The sequence below is a fragment of the Oxyura jamaicensis genome, chromosome 3 (assembly GCF_011077185.1).
Source record: "Oxyura jamaicensis isolate SHBP4307 breed ruddy duck chromosome 3, BPBGC_Ojam_1.0, whole genome shotgun sequence".
Lineage (NCBI taxonomy): Eukaryota > Metazoa > Chordata > Aves > Anseriformes > Anatidae > Oxyura > Oxyura jamaicensis.
Window position 1 is genome coordinate 42,862,012 of NC_048895.1, and position 16,151 is coordinate 42,878,162.

At 38.0% G+C, this 16,151-nt stretch overlaps 1 protein-coding gene across 2 annotated transcripts; it reads left to right on the forward strand.

Moving 5' to 3' along the window:
• Nucleotides 1-5: 5 nt before the first annotated feature.
• On the forward strand, nt 6-15,791 carry ARV1 (ARV1 homolog, fatty acid homeostasis modulator). 2 transcript variants are annotated; one of them, XM_035321645.1, is made up of 6 exons: nt 126-257; nt 3,611-3,771; nt 9,930-10,049; nt 11,717-11,870; nt 12,798-13,022; nt 13,488-15,791. In XM_035321645.1, exons 2-6 carry the CDS (start codon nt 3,703-3,705, stop codon nt 13,592-13,594), a joined length of 675 nt encoding a protein of 224 aa, XP_035177536.1. In that variant the 5' UTR covers nt 126-257; nt 3,611-3,702; the 3' UTR covers nt 13,595-15,791. The 2 variants fall into 2 exon arrangements, with proteins under 2 accessions (XP_035177535.1, XP_035177536.1); XM_035321644.1 differs by lacking the exon at nt 3,611-3,771 and having other exon boundaries at nt 6-257.
• Nucleotides 15,792-16,151: the final 360 nt, after the last annotated feature.

Genomic DNA, 16,151 nt, shown 5'->3' on the forward strand with positions numbered 1-16,151 from the left:
GCCGCGGTGCCTCCTGGGAAATGGAGTCCAGCCCCGCGCTGGCTTCTCCGCCGAGCGGCTACGGAGAACTACAACTCCCGGCATGCGCCGCGAGGCGGCCCGTCCCGCCGCACCTTACGAACGCGGAAGGGAGGCGGTCGGAGGCGCCGGCGGGCGCCATGGCGGAGCCGGGCGCGTACCGCTGCGTGGAGTGCAGCGGCGGCGCGGAGGAGCTGTACCGGGACTACCAGCGCGGGGTGCTCCGCATCGCCATCTGCGTGAGTCCGGCGGGCCTGGCGGGGGGCTGCGGGCTCTCGCCGGCGTTAGCACAACTTCACTTCTTCCCGTTTTCGTGGAGGTTGCACGGGGAAAATAAAATAAACTCGTAATGTTTTGACCAGTGCTTTCAGCTGTTTCTGAGTTGCTGTAGTCAAGCTTTTACCCCATTTAAGTGGAGACTCCCCTCCAGTGGTTAGTTCTGAGGTGGTTTGGGTTTTGGGGGGTGTTTCGTTTCTTTTTATTTATTTATTTGTTTTGGCAGTGCGTGGAAAAGCTGGGCGACCTAGCACCCTAAATTTGAATGTGGGTTGAAAATCCGGTGTGGTGGGATTTGTTAATATACATCTTCACTAAGCCTTTTGTTAATATGTATCTTCACCAAGCCTTTTATCTGCATCTTTCACAATATGCTGTACTTCTTATACACCCTGGGAACCTTGCGCTTTTACGTATCAGGTAATATTCTATAGTAAAGGAGTTAGTTGTGTGTCACTGAAGCTTTCTTTGTCCCTGTCTCACCTGGTTACACAGCCCTTGGCACTTGGGGGACGCTGCAAGAAGTTGGGTTAGTTGGCTAACCGTGAGGCCGTAACCAGGTTTGTGTGAAACCTGTGCTGAAATTCCAGTACAGCTGTACAATTTTGAGTCATTCAAGCATTTCTTAAATCAGAACTGGAGGGTGGAAGCAGTCAGTTCGTAGAGATCTGTGGCTGATTTATATTTGGGAAGATTTGGGGTAGCTCCGTCTGAGAGATGTATGTGCTAGGTGTCAGCCTCGGTTATCAACGAGAGGCTATGAATACAAAATAGACACAGATTATTGATGACAGTAGGAAGAAGTGATTTACACCCCTGTCTTTTCCCAGCCCAGGTGTCAGTTAAAATGGATTGTTACTGTAGAGCATAAAATAGCTAAAAACATACACAAAAATCTCTACAGATTTTTCAAAAACTGGAGAGATCAATGGTTTTTATCAGGTGGAAGACAAAATAGGTAATAGAAATTGGCTTGTGTTGGCTGTAGGCTTGCACACTACAGGGAAAGAGATTTTTAGTTGATGCATATTAATGCTAAAAAGCAATCTTTCTTTTCTTTAGCATCAATCTTTCAGTTTACTGTGGAGCTTCAAACTCATCTTTGAAATCAAGGACAAGTTTGATGCGAAGGGACAAGTGTAAGGTTTATGCCTGCAGCCATATCCCACGAGACTTAGTACATATTGTGAACTCATGTTGTCGATTACAGGTATTATTTGGCTGCGATAATCTCTAAGGGAAACTGTGATCCAGTAGATGGCACTCGCTCCTCTTAGCATTTAACCATTTGATGACAGAAACCCTCTTCTCTTGAAGCTGTGACATCCCATTAAGATTAGAGTCAAAAGTCTGAATTGCTGTGTTCATCACAAATGCAAAACTGTTTTTGAAAGAGTAACGAACAGAGTAAAAGAAAGTGTAAATGAACCACGTTTTCCTGATGAACTGGAATTGATTTAACCTTTCTCCATACAGGTCCACATGTATACCGTTCTTCTCAAATTCCTGTCAATCTGCTTGCTGCACCGATGTTGTGGGTCGTTGTGGTTTGATTTGTCTTAGTCCTAGTGGCCTTCACATGGTGTTGTCACATAATCTCTAACCCTTTCTCTCCATTTCTGGCCACCCAGGGTGGGCTGAGAGGAGGAGCAGGCCATACGAGGAGCAGGAGATAAGAAGCACGTCCGCTCACAATTTATCAAGCGGAGATCAGAATGTTAGAAAATTGTTAAGATCAAAAAGCTCCTTCAAGTGAGCTGATCTAAATTCAGCTTTATGTATGTATTGCAGGAAAGCACTGTTGTCATGTTCAGCTATCAAGAACTCATGTTTTCTAACAGGGCGATTCTTGTTTTTTTTTGTTTTTGTTTTTTCCCTTTTAATCTGGAAGGATATTCTTGTCACCGCAGTAATGCTCAGCATCCTGCTGTCGACAACAAAAACTAGCCGAGCACAGAATGTCACCCCTCATGAAATTCAAGAGCAGTGTTACAGTGAGTTTGTTGTTAACCTGAAAATAGTAATAGTAGAGTTTTCTGCACTTCAAAAAATGCAAAGGTCCTACTTCTTGGAGTGAAATATCACTTAGATCAGACATGTATATAGCTTGGAATGTGGACCCTATATTACAGTGGGAACTGTTGTGAAAATCTGAAGGTATTTGAGAAAATTTGGAGGACTAAGGTGAGACCAGAAGGTTTGTTCACTTGACCTGAGAACATCCTTTGTGCAATCAGGGCAAGGCGTCAGACTGCTACTCCTTTATAGCATAATGAAGAATAAATGAAGAATACCGACCTGGAAAAAGGTAACAAACCTGGAAAGATTGTATAATCGTACTCAAAGTGAAAACAATGGACTTTATCCCCAGAATTTCTTTTCTTTTTTTTTTTTTTTAAACAGCAGTGGGATACTTGTATCTCATTCCCATTTTCAAGTAGTCCTTGAAAATAGTAACATGTAAAGGAAAATATAAACTCTTTGTTTCATGTTAGAAGAATATGAAGTGTAATAGGTCCCTCTACTTATTTTTTATCTCCAGAAAATTAGGAGCATGCAGAACATTGTCACAGCTATCACTATTTTATATTGACACTACAGACTTGTTCCAATCCTAGTTTAAAGGCCTCCTTGATGAGTTAATAAATCGGCATTGAAAAGGTATTTGCCATTCTCAGGATGGTCCCGTTATGCAGCACCATTTGGAACATCATCTTGAGGTTGAACAAGTTGAGTTCTCCCAACAGGATCTTTCAACTAGTCCTACATATTTTTAGGATGTGTTTTAATGTGATCTAAGACTAATGTTCAGATAGAAGATTTAAATTTGTATGTCCAAGCAAAATACCACAATTCTGTATTCCATTGCTTAATGTGAGAGAAGAGTGGATTTTTTTTTTTCCAGAGGCAAGCACTAAAAGCTTCCACTAGGGCTCATCTATTTCCAGTCCACAATATTAGAGGGCAATTTTGGAAATTCAATCTAATATTCATGGCACTGGGTCAGTTTCGTTCCAGTAATATTTTCTATTGCTCTTACAAAAAATAAGTTTCTTTGAGTTCCATATTGTAATTCTGATGCAGACAGGCAGACCTTGCAGGTGTTAATGTGTACTCTGCAAGTAAGTTTGCAAATGCTACTGGAAAACTTAAGGAAACATTCCTCCTTTATCAAACATAAAATTCCACTCAGTACCATGAAATCTGGGATGGAAAAGTCATGTCTTTTGTTAGAAGTTCTTCAGGGTGGCTAACTGCTACAAATTTGCAAGTTCTTTTTTTTTTTTTTTAATCTAATTTGCTTAATCAGGACCAGTTTCAGCAGAAGCCAACCCCAGACCTCTGAGACTGTGCATTCTTTCTTACTTGATATTTGCATTTAGTGAATGAACCTTTTTCTCATCTTGCATGTATTTTCCTGTGGAAATGTTGTTACAAAGAATAGGCGGGCTGTTGCTCCTTAAAAAGAACTTACAGGTACTTATAGATGGATAGGAAATTTACCTCCTCAGTTTATGCCTATTCAGTGTTGTTTTTTTTTATTATTATTATTTTTATTCAGGGTGATAACTGGGGGGGGCAGAGGGGGTGGGTGGGTGAGAATTGCCTCCAATGAAGGCAAGGTCTGGTGGCTGCTGTATCGCTCATCACATGCTGACATGTTCCCTATTTTGACCCAGAAGTGATGGTCACAGTAAGTGTAGGTGGTTCATTATAGAAATGATTTTTAACACTCAAATCCTTAACACTGAAACGATGTGTAAGTAACATAACAGAATCTTCACTTAATATATTCTGAACCAACTGGTAACAGCAGTAACAAAAAATACCATTCTGGTTATATCGCCGTTACAGAATTAATGCTATAGGAGGGAAAAAAAAAAAAAAGGCAGATTGGGCTAACCTCGGATAAATTCTGCAGTTGAAGTGGAAAGAAAAAGGGAATTAGTAAACTCAACTGATTCAAAAACAGAAGGAAAAGCTCTTTTTTTTTGTATTTGATTTTAAATCACTTTTTTGATTAAAAAGAGTTTCAAAATTGTTAATAGTTTCAGACCTTAACAAAGGAAAATAAATTATCCATCGCAATTCATAGCATTCAGCCAGGATCCCCCTTGTGTTTTGTAATAAGAAAGCCAAATTGCCTGAGCAGGGCACACTTCATTTAGCTTTTCTGAAATTAAAAAATAATTGAAAAGCTCCTTTATTGCAGCAAGGCAGAGGGACTATAAATGCTCTGAATGCAAAGCATTTATGTGGTAAGGTGAAGAATCTCCCAAGGGTAAAAAGATCATCCTGGAAAATAAAGTATTGCATTTACGTAACTCAGTCTGCAGAGCAACTCGCTGCTGCAAAACGCTTCATTTAGGAGAAAAATATTTTTAAAAGATATTTTAGTTTTCTGAAATGGAGTGCATTTCAGACTGGATTGTTTTGTTTTTCAGCATATTATGACAGCTGCATCCCTCATAAAAAACCCATTCCTGAAAGCAGCATGGCTGATTACGTTTTATTGGTTAAGGCTGCCACTGGGGTTAAGGGTAATCTCTCAAAATAATGGGCGCATGTTATTTTGCTCTATGAACCTATGTAACTGAACCTGTGTTCATGTTGATCCCGTATAAATGTTAAGATTTGCTGTACGGGTAGACCAGCAAAAAATTGTAGCTTAATTTTGCTGAACTCCAAACACTGGAAAAAGGAATACTAAAATGAAACTATTGCACTGGGGTTTCTAATATCCAGAGACTTACAAATATATTCCTGCTGTGGTGTAGTGTTCGTGTTATTTTTAATTCAGGATGGAGCCTGGTTATTCAATATATGTGTTTATTTTCTATAGTATGCTCTGGACTTCTGTTCAAGAAGAATGCTTTTCCCTTCTCCCAGCCCCATTCTAAATTACTTCTACTTAAAAATCCAGTATATTTTAATGTTGGAGAGAGCATTCAAAAGCGTATGTTCATACGCTTCAGGAACTTAGCCCTTCAGTGACAGTAGGTACTTCCCCAAATATTTATACGCCGTCGTTTATTTTGCATAAATCTGTGGACTGTGTTTACAGCTGAGTATCTCTGAATAAAGAATAGGTATGCCTTTTGAACAGAATTTTATAAAAGGCTGGTAAAAATGCAGTAAGAATTAACATTTTAGTACTTTGTTCTTATTTAATAAAACTGTGCTGTTAAAGTATGTATTACTTTTCTGATTGTTTTGATCAGAAAGCATCTTGTATGCTAAACTATGAAGAACGTGGTTTTACTAGCATTTGAAGAGGCTTGCATTTTAAAGATTTTTTTAAAATATTTTATGATAACTAGGCCCACTTTTAAATTATCAAAGTGGAAATTTGTTTTTTGAAACTGCAGACAAGCATACTCAAATACTATGTCAGAAATCAATATTCATTTTCATTCATTGAAGTACTGAAAGACATTCAAAATACCATTTTTTAGAGGATTGAAGTATTTATTGGACTTGTGTGTGTTAGTGTCAAGCATTCCTATAAACTGAAATCTAGCAATTTAGAAGAAAATCTGTAAATTAATGGTGTCACATATGACCTGTCTCTTCTGCAGCATAACCTGAAAGTACCTTGTTAGTAAAATCATGTCTTTTTTTTCAAGGAAAGATACCAGTTACGTCCTGTTTCTGATGTCAGTTGTATATTTAAGGAAAAAAATAGAAACTGTTTAAAAATATGCAGAAATCCGGATACTTCTTTGAGTTGCTTTAGATCTGGTTATGATAAATGATTCATTTATTTGAGAAAACCCAAAGAAAGCTGAAAAAGCTAAATTTTGTCAAAGATGTACTTCACTGGTTATGCTGAATGGGCTGTTGTCTACAGCTATACAATGGGAATTAGACATGAGCACCAGTATTTTAGTGTGCTCTGAACAGCCTGGCTGAAATCTTAGAAGGAGGCATGCAAGCAGTTCTGCATTGCTGAGCTGCTCCTGCTGATCTGCTGCAAAAGAGCTAGGGATTATCGATGTTCATAAAGTTACATCATTTTAACTAGCTAAAGCTGTCAAGATAAACATACATGCACTTGAACTGCATTAACCTTTGACTTCAGCAAAATCAGTGCAAGCAGGTTCTAGTCACAAGTTTTTTTGCTAGGTATTTAAGGTTAGTGGCAGATGTTTTAGTATTACAGTGGGAAAAGGGGAAAAAAAAAGCCAGGCATGGAGAAAATTTCATATTGGAGGTTTTACTTATTCTGTAATGTCCTTGTGATATAAGAAATGTTGTCTTCATTTTGTCTGGTAGGTCTGTGTCAGCACACGTGCAAGTCTTCAGTGCAATGCTTCAAAGATCTCACATGTCCCTGAATCTCCCAAAGACTTACTCTGGCTGGGTCAATGGCTGGATGAGCAAAAAGGACCTTTCCCTTATATGCTTAATACTCAAATAGAAATAGAGTATATTAAGAATAGGATGCTGGTCTAACTCAAGAAGACAGACAGACATTAATGTATGTTCCTGTCTTTGCATGAAATGTCCTTGAAAGTGGCAGGGTTTTGTGATATGTCAGATTTTCTTTTTACCATTAAAGTAATACAAGGGAAATAGGATTCTTAAATGTTTGGTGGTGGTATGCTGAAATACTGAATTCATTCTTACAGCTGCAGAAGATTTATTTGGTTGTGGCAGCCAGAAGCTCAAGAGCAGAAAACTCATGGCTAATGCTGCCACTTGTGTATTCATGGCAGTTTCCATGAATGGCTGTGGTAGAATTTCTAGATGGTTTGTTTTGCCTGGAGGGTTGGTCTGACGTCTTTTAATTATCTAAAATGCTTCTCAGACATCAGTGAAAACTTCAGTAGCTCTTAGCTGCAGGGGTTTAGATGGGTGTTTGGCTTCATTTGAAAAGATGGTTCTTTACTCCTCCCAGAAAGGTTTTGGGCCCTGGTCTAAAAACGTTTGGTTCTAGGAAAATTGGAGAATATAATGAATTTGTGGGCATGGAGGATATCCTTCATCCTTAACCTTTACAACACACACTGTGTTGAAGAAAAATCTTTTGCTTGGCCAGTGCTTGTGTGAATAAACCTATGAAAAAAAAAGAGTTTTCCTGTGCTATGTTAACCCAGAGATTTGACATAAGTAAATTGCTGCCTATATGAATATGTATCCATGATTTTCCTGTAGAAGGAAATGAAGCAAGACATTGCCTTTAATTATAATTGCAATTTCTTCTGTGGTAGATTTTTGTCTTTATTAAATGCTGTAACTGTGGTCTTCTGGTAATTACATCCTTTCTTTCATCTCTCTGACTTTAATGTTAAACCCATCAAATGGTTGGTTAATTGAGTCATTTTTTGAGTTAATTCCCTCTACCTTCTGCACTGTTTTATACCTAGTAGTTTATTTTCTGATCCAAGTAAATTTGTTGTTGATTTTTTTTATTGAACCAGACCACAAAACAACAGTTAGTGGTAGCAACATTCCTCAGACAGTCTATTTGGTTTATCACACATTTGACCAGATGTTTTTTTTGATATGGAAATTGGTGTTTTGAGTCAATTTGCTAGTGAATTTTTACCTGCTCAAATTCTCCAATAATATCTTTGCCTTGATATTTATCAGAATTAACTTTGGACACAAGGAATTCTCTAAAATGGCAGAAACCTGTTGCTCTTTCCTGAGAGTTTGTCTGTAGGTTCATGTTGTCTAATGTTGATTTTTCTGACTGTGGCAACATTGCAGAAACCTTGTGTGCACAGATTTCTGTGCCGCCAGTGTGCAGCTGTGTGCTGATTAAAATGGAAATAGGGAAATAATTTCTGTGACTTTGGTACTCTGAGCATGGCAGCCGATGTGTAGGCCCAGGGGAGTGGTATTAGCTCAGGAGAGGATGTAGGATCAGTGGCAGGAGAAAGCCAGCCCAAAGGTGTGCTGCCTTCTGCAGGTGCCCTTGTTTAAGCTGAGGTGGTGGCTGTGACTATAGAATCATTAAGGTTTGAAAAGCCCTTCAGGATCATCTAGTCCAACCATCACCCTGTTAACAATGTCACCCACTAAACCATGTTCAGGCCCAGGCCCAACCTTTCCTTAAACACCCCCAGGTATGGCGATGCCACCATCTCCCTGGGCAACTCGTTCCTATTCCTGACTGCTCTTTCTGAGAAGAAATGTCTCCTTTTTTCCAATCTAAACCTCCCCTGGTGCAACTTGAAGCTATTCCGTCTCTTCCTATCGCTAGTTATCTGGGAGAAGAGGCTGACCCTGGGCTCCCCACAACGTCCTCTCAGGTATTTGTAGAGAGCAATAAGGACTCCCCTGAGCCTCCTCATCTCCAGACTAAACAACCCCGGTTCCCTCAGCCACTCCTCACAGGGCTTGTGTTCCAGGCCCATCACCAGCTTCATAGCCTTTCTCTGGACACAGTCCAGAGCCTCAATATCCTTCTTGTAGTGATGAGCCCAAAGCTGAACACCGCACTTGAGGTGTGGCCTCACTTGATGCTGCTCCTCTGGTCGCTCCTACAAGTTATTTCTCCCTGAGGTCTGCTGTTTGAGGCTCTTGTAGGACTGTTCCATAGCCATTCTGTTAACTTAAAACAAGAGCCTTTTGACAGCCCTTCTCATTTGACTCAAGTCAAGGAGAAGCACCCACCCAGGTGAGTCAATAAGTCTGAAGGGGCTGATGAGAAGCTAAACCCAGTGAACCCATCAGGAACCAGCAGATGCATTGGAGAAATAATTGTCTAATGCCTTACCACTCTGCAGTAGCAGCTTCTGACTCTTTAGCTGTATCTATGTGTGTGGGAGCTGTATCTGTGTGGTGGTGTTCAGCCTGGGCAAGAGAAGGCTGCAGGGAGATCTTATAGCAGCCTTCCAATACCTAAAGGGGACTACAGGGAAGCTGGGGAGGGACTCTTTACAAGGGCATGTAGTGACAGGATAAGGGGTAATGACTTTAAAAGAGGGTAGATTTGGATTAGACATAAGGAAGAAATTCTTCACTCAGAGGGTGGTGAGGCACTGGCACAGGCTGCCCAGAGAAGCTGTGGATGTCCCATTGCTGGAAATGCTCAAGGGGGGGCTTGGAGCAACCTGGTCTGGTGGGAGGTGTCCCTTCCCATGGCAGGGGTTGTAACCAGGTGGTCTTTAAGGCCCCTTCTAACCCAAACCATTTTGTGGTTCTAGGAAAACTACATTTTAAGTATTCTAAATATATTGGTATTTGTTTGTTCAGTAATGGAAAATGAATTGAAACATTTGGATTATGTCCTGGTGTGGAAGAGCAATCAAACAGGAAAAAAAAATCGGGACAGGTAAGATAGGAGGATCAGGCATCTCTTTAAAAAGAAGGAAATGATAACTAAGTACATCCTTCATAGTTAAATGATCTGTGTTTAATCTGAAGCCTACAAAAATAGGTAGTGTATCTTTCTGGATTATAAAGGAAATCTTTGTATCAACTGTAGTGTCAAAGGGTGAAAATAGAATTTTTGTGGATGGGTTAAAAACCTCTTGAACATTAAAATTACATTAAGGAAAGAGTAATAAGAATTGACTAGCTACTTTGTATTTATGCAATTGTGCTAAGCTCAGAGGAATGTTTCATAAACTTTCTTCTTTATTCTTTTTTTTCCTAATTCTTGTTATTTTGTGATTTTTCAGAAATCCTGCCAGAAACCTGTGGACAAGTACATTGAGTATGATCCTGTTATCATCTTGATTAATGCAATTTTATGTAAAGCACAAGCATACAGACACATTCTTTTCAATACAAAGATAAATGTAAGTTGCTATGCCCCCACTTTGTGACTTTTTTATGTTAAAGATAATATTTAGATTTGTTACATTGGTTGGAATAGCTGTAAAATTCAGGAGCTGTTCCCTTTCACAGCTACCAGTAAGCTGAACCAGTTTTGTTCTCAAACAAATTAAGGGTCTAATATTGTGAATAGAACATATGAAGTCTCAAACTCTAGCTGTTACTGAGAAAGTTACTTTCCTTACAAAACCAGTAAAAACGGCTATCACTACATATTAAGAGTCCTAACTGGACTCATTGGAAGGGAAAGATCTAATTTCAAATTTATTCCAACTTAAATTTCTGATGGAAACAATTATTTTTGAAATGAGCTACAGTAGTACGACATGGCATATTACCAATACTAAGCCAATTAATACCAATTAAACCTATGCTACTACTTTCTCATGAGTTTCCTCCTGAGTAATTAAACACGTCCTCAAAACTGTAGCCAGAGATAATAGCTTTTGCATGAAGCATTCTTGTTCTTGATGCAGTTATGGAGTCAACTTAGTTGTGCTGGCCATACTATTGGAGTGCAGAGGTAGTTGGGTAGTTGTTCTGACAGATTTCCTTTTTTTTTTTTTCCTTTAAGGAATGATTTCCCCGGAAAGGGAAGCTAATTTACAACAAATTATGCAAGCATAAGCGTATGTTGTATTCATGTTGATACCTCTTGACCAGTCCAGTGTTAAGCAATGTAGATTGATATACTGGCCTGATCTTTCAAACAGAAATCTGATTAAAGGTTTGTAAATATTTCCTTGCTTTTGGAGACTGGTGATGATGCTTTCATGGGGCTTCTGGAAGAATGTTCCATTTGTGGAAATTTCATCTATCAATTGAATTGAATTGAATTTTTAAATTTGCTTAGCCTGTGATGTACATGCAATCAGCACAACTAGTCTCTACTTAAAAAAAAAAAAGGGCATTCATAGAAATTGCATTATTTTATTAAATCTTTACTAAAAAATCTGTATAAAATCAGAATTCACCCTCCCCCCCCCCATTGGCTTATAGACTGTGTTTAATGTTGAAATATGTGAAGTATGGACCTTCATGACATAATTTTTGCATCACTTCGGAGGATACTTTAAGTTTATTTTGGTTATTGTACCATTTACTGTTGGTTCCTCACCCTTGTCTGAACTAAAAAATGTTTTTAGTCTGACTATACTACCAGTTTCTTTTAATGGAGATACAGATTGCCACAAGGAAAAACAAAAACAAGGGTACTTAAAGCAGTCCACTGAATGGAATAGATGCAGTTACACTGAAGTTTTTGACAGTATAGCTCTATTAGCTACAGCACAATTTTCGTTTTTATATTCCTAACTGAAACAGTTTTCACAATTTAAAAAAATAAATAAATAAAGAGCAGGCTTTAAAAACTAGTTATGTACTTTTTTCCATGCAGAACTGTTAATACAGTTTTATATAACCTCTAATTTGCCTATCAGGTTAATTGATGTTAAGAAGATGATGTGCTAAACTAATGGCTCAACAGAACTAATTTGCTTATTTTTAAGCAAACACAAAAAACCTACAGAGCTTGTTTGCTTAGAGATATAGAAATGTATATCAAATACTAATTTAACACTAATTTATGCTGATTTAACAGTAATGCTTTTATTGTTCTTTCATTTACCAGATTCATGGTAAGCTCTGCATATTTTGTTTGCTCTGTGAAGCTTATCTCAGGTGGCTCCAACTACAGGATTCAAGCCAAAATACAGATCCTGATGACTTAATCAGATATGCCAAGGAATGGGATTTTTATAGAATGTTTGGTATTGCTTCTTTAGGTAAGATCAATAACGATTTAACTATCAAGTGTACGTTCTAAGCATTCAGTAATTTTGTGAGTCTTTCAGCAAGCCTGTATTGCAAAAAAAAAAAAAAAAACACAAAAAAAATCTTAGAATAGATGTCACGTCCAACCCAGCATGGTTAAATGATTATGCACATACTCTCTAATTTACTAGCCGGGGGGTTGGAACTAGTTGATCTTTAAGGTCCCTTCCAACCCAAGCCATTCTATGTTTATGATTCTATGAAATTTATATCTCAACATTGATTACAATTCAGACTAATATGATCAGCATTAGATACCAAATCACTGAAAAGTAGCAATATTCAAAATCGTGGTCTGAACCATTTACGTAGTTTGAAAACTAGTATAGAGCTCAGCCAGTTGTTGTGAGAGTTACTTTGACATCTGCATGAGTTCCAGTGTTACACAGAGACAAGGTGTCAAGAAAAATCTAATAGCTCAATGATATTTTCACTTTAGTGTTTCTCCTTGTGCTGCATGGAAAAGGGTTCGTTGCTGGTGACCTTTTCAAAAATGAAAAGTATTGGTGATCTTGTTTTACAGACTGACAGTTGGGGGGGGGGGGGAACTATCCTTTTGTTGAAAAGTAGAGTTTTCATGTATTAAACTGCCTGTGCTGTATGGTGTCAAAAATTACAGGTATGACAATGCCACATACAGAAATCTGTGATTGAATTATTTTGAATGTAATGATACAGAATTAGTTTAGGTAAGTAATAGTTATATTCGACTACTAAAATGACTACAGGAGCTAGAGGATATAGTCATGTTTGTATATGTCTTTTAAATAGCAGTGTCTCAGTTTCATTTGACACAAAGCATTTAATTAAAATGCTTCAAAAAAAGGACTCTATTTTGGTGCTTCATTCTCTCTTTTCCATCTCCTCTTATTTCTTAGAACAAACTTCATTTTTGGTTGGCATCTTTATTGCCTTGTGGTGGATGAGACCGGAGATGCTAAAAACCAAGTCTGACTTCATTTTACTTCTCAAAGCACTGCTGTTGTCTAGCTATGGAAAACTTTTGCTAATTCCAGCTGTTATTTGGGAACATGACTACACGCCTTTGTGCCTTGTGTTTATAAAAGTATTTGTCTTGACATCAAACTCTCAGGCAATTAGAGGTACGTTTTTGCTTTGTTACTATGTGATTTGTGTAGAATGTGTGTGAGAATGCAGCTGTTAGATAAGTCACTTTTATTGTTGTTATATCGGTACCGGACATCACTGACATAGCTCTAGCCTAAAGCAGTGATATTTAGACTTTCATATAAAGTGAATTAAAAAAAAAAAAAAAAAACACTTCGATAAGAGGTGCTTTTTCTTTTTTTTTTTTATCTCTTTGTATATGCCATATTGCATACATCAGTTACAGTTTGATACACCTTAGCATGGATCACTGAAACATAAAATAGAATTCTTTATGTCTGGAAGATGAAAATTTCGTGTTAATTTTATGCATGGCTTTGGAATTCAGATTTTAACACACTGGTGTGATTTCTTACACATACAAATTAATATGAATTCTCACATGGTTTCTGTGGACTTCTTAGCTGGAAATCAATAAAATTATTCTGTTTTCTTTGCAGTTACATTGAACTTGAACCGAATGCTCTCTTGGTTGGCCATCATCTTTGGATTAATTCTGGAAAATGGTGTGGTTTGCTTAGTCCAGAAAATGGGATGGGATGTTTGAAATGTCAGCTCAGACCTAAGGAAATACAGTGTGGTGATCGTTTTCTGAGAATTATGTCTGCCAGCAGGCTCCGAATACACTATTTTTATAGTGATAAAGAAGATGATCGATAACAGAAATTTTCATTAGTGGTGTGAGTGGATGGTTTTAGGATGAGTTCGGAAGAGAAACTTCCGAAGGTGTGCTGTTTAATTTGATGAGCCATAAAACTTCAGTCTTAGTTTTTTGCATTAAAAATATTAACGTGTCACTATCCTAATAACTTTATAATTCTGGCTATATAGCTATGACTGTAACTTAAAAAAGGTACACTGGAGAAATTCAGCACTGCTAACCATCACTACATTTTGGCAGAAAGATGGGGATGAATTCTTCCCTTAAAAGGAAGGGGAAAAGTCAGTGGAAAAATGTAATAGGCAAAATTGATATTTCCACAAAAACAGATTTTCAGAGAAAAGTGAACACATAAACAGATTTTTAGAGAAAAGGCAAGTATTGCAGGTTGAAACTGCAGTGGATAAACTAAGTTGCATTCTCTTGAGTGCTTATATAGCAATCCAAAATAATAAAATATTTAGTTCCAGAATAATCTCTAGGACATATAGTTTTAAATGGCTTTGAATTTAATGTGATCTCATAAAAAGTGAAGTATGAGGCTATTCAGCAATGTTCTTTTATGGAGTGCTATTTCTTGAAAAAGAAACAAGGTTTGGACTGTATTATTAAAGAAACACTTAGAGAAGTTCTGCATCTTTTTTCCCCAGCAGGCAAGGAGAGTGCTAGATGACCCACAAGAACTGGTTTTCTCAAGGCAGTAGTTAGGACACTAAACTTACTCTTCTGCAGGCCAGTTTCCATGATGTTTCATCCGGTGTTTAATTTTTATGCTTCAGTTCTAGAAGGCTGCACTGTCTCAGGTACTACTTCCCTACTTCATTTTTCCCACATGCAGTCTCCTATCTCTGTTTTGGAAAATGCATTAACAAAATTAACATTTTGCAACACCTTCAAGTTAATTATGAGCAGGTTTAGAGTAAATCTTGATTACGACCACACAAGACATCAGACTTCTTAGAACCCTTGCAACAACACAAGCTATGTTAAGCTACTCCATTAGAAAAACAAATGGTTGCTAATTCTTTTTGAGTAAGTCAGAAGTTGACACCACTCACATGATTTGTTATTTGTCATCTTTCTGAGCACTTGACGGTGAGGCCAGAGAAAATAAACAAACAAAAAAGATACAATACAGCCTCTTTTAAGAACACAAGAAAAGTCAACGCTTCAAGTACTCCAGCAAGCACAAGTTGTGAAGGTGTATGAGGGCTCCACCTTGCTGCTGGTGTCAATTAGTGACCAGACAACTGACTGTAGGTGTGCAGTTGTTCACTGGTTGAGCAGCAGCATTGTCAACGTGGTATCTAGAACACACTTTGCTTTACATAATTACATTTGGGGAGAAGCTCCTCCTCCAAAAGTTTAAGAAGAGTATGTTGCCCAAGGTGCATACAGTAGTGTTTATCTTCCTCCTACAATACCAGCACAAATCATTGCAATAGATGCTGCAGGTTGGGATGGTGCAAAGGGAAAGAGTGGTGGATCTTTTAGAAAAGCTTGAGGGGTGCTGGTTTGGCCTGCTTTCATTTTCTTCTTTCTCCTTCTGCCAATAGTCTAAGAGGGAATGCAGTTCTGCTGCAGCAGAGAGGGTGACAGAAGAATAGGCACTAGGAAGATGCTGGCACGTGCTGAGCTAATTCCCGCTGTTATTGTAGCTGTCATCTGGCATTTACCCAGCGCTCTGCTCATCTTAAAAGTACCTACAACTGATAAAGTTTCTTACCGTTTGGTATGTCCCTCTTCAGGAATTGCTTTCTCCTCCCCACCCACCTACAATTTATTTATTTTTTTCTAATGATATAAAAAAATGTTTTTGTTGGTTCCTGTTACGTTAGTTTTTTATTATTATTAATCTTATGCGTCATGGGTATACGCACAAGATTTTTTGTTTTTAAGAAATGTCTCATCTGCCCTGGCACTGATTTCAGTCAAATGGCTGAGTGGAGCACATTTAATTGCAGGTAATAAAAAGGGAAGATTTTGTATGACATGTAATGTACATATTAACTATTCAGCAGTGAAAATGTAAATGCAATGTATATAAATTAATGGGGAAAGTTTTCTTAAAGTATACTTAGAATAAAAAAAAAAAAAGATTTTTGGGACTCTGAGTTTTATTTAGAAGATCTATAATGGACATGAATACATTCCAAAGGAAGTGCGTAATGTTGTGTCACATACAGTGATAACATCTCAGTTCTGTGCTCTGTAATGTTATCAGGAGCCACCACTATTCTTACGCAACTGGGAGGAAGGAGAAGAAAATTAAAACTACACAGCTGTGGAACAAATGTAGGTGTTGTACACATTTTCATTCTTCAAGAGGCATCATCATGATCTGGGCATTCTGCATTACGGGGTTTTATCACTACTAATTTACCAGAACTGAAATGACAAATGCACTAATATTCTGTCCGTCCAGGGGGCACTTGGGAATTTC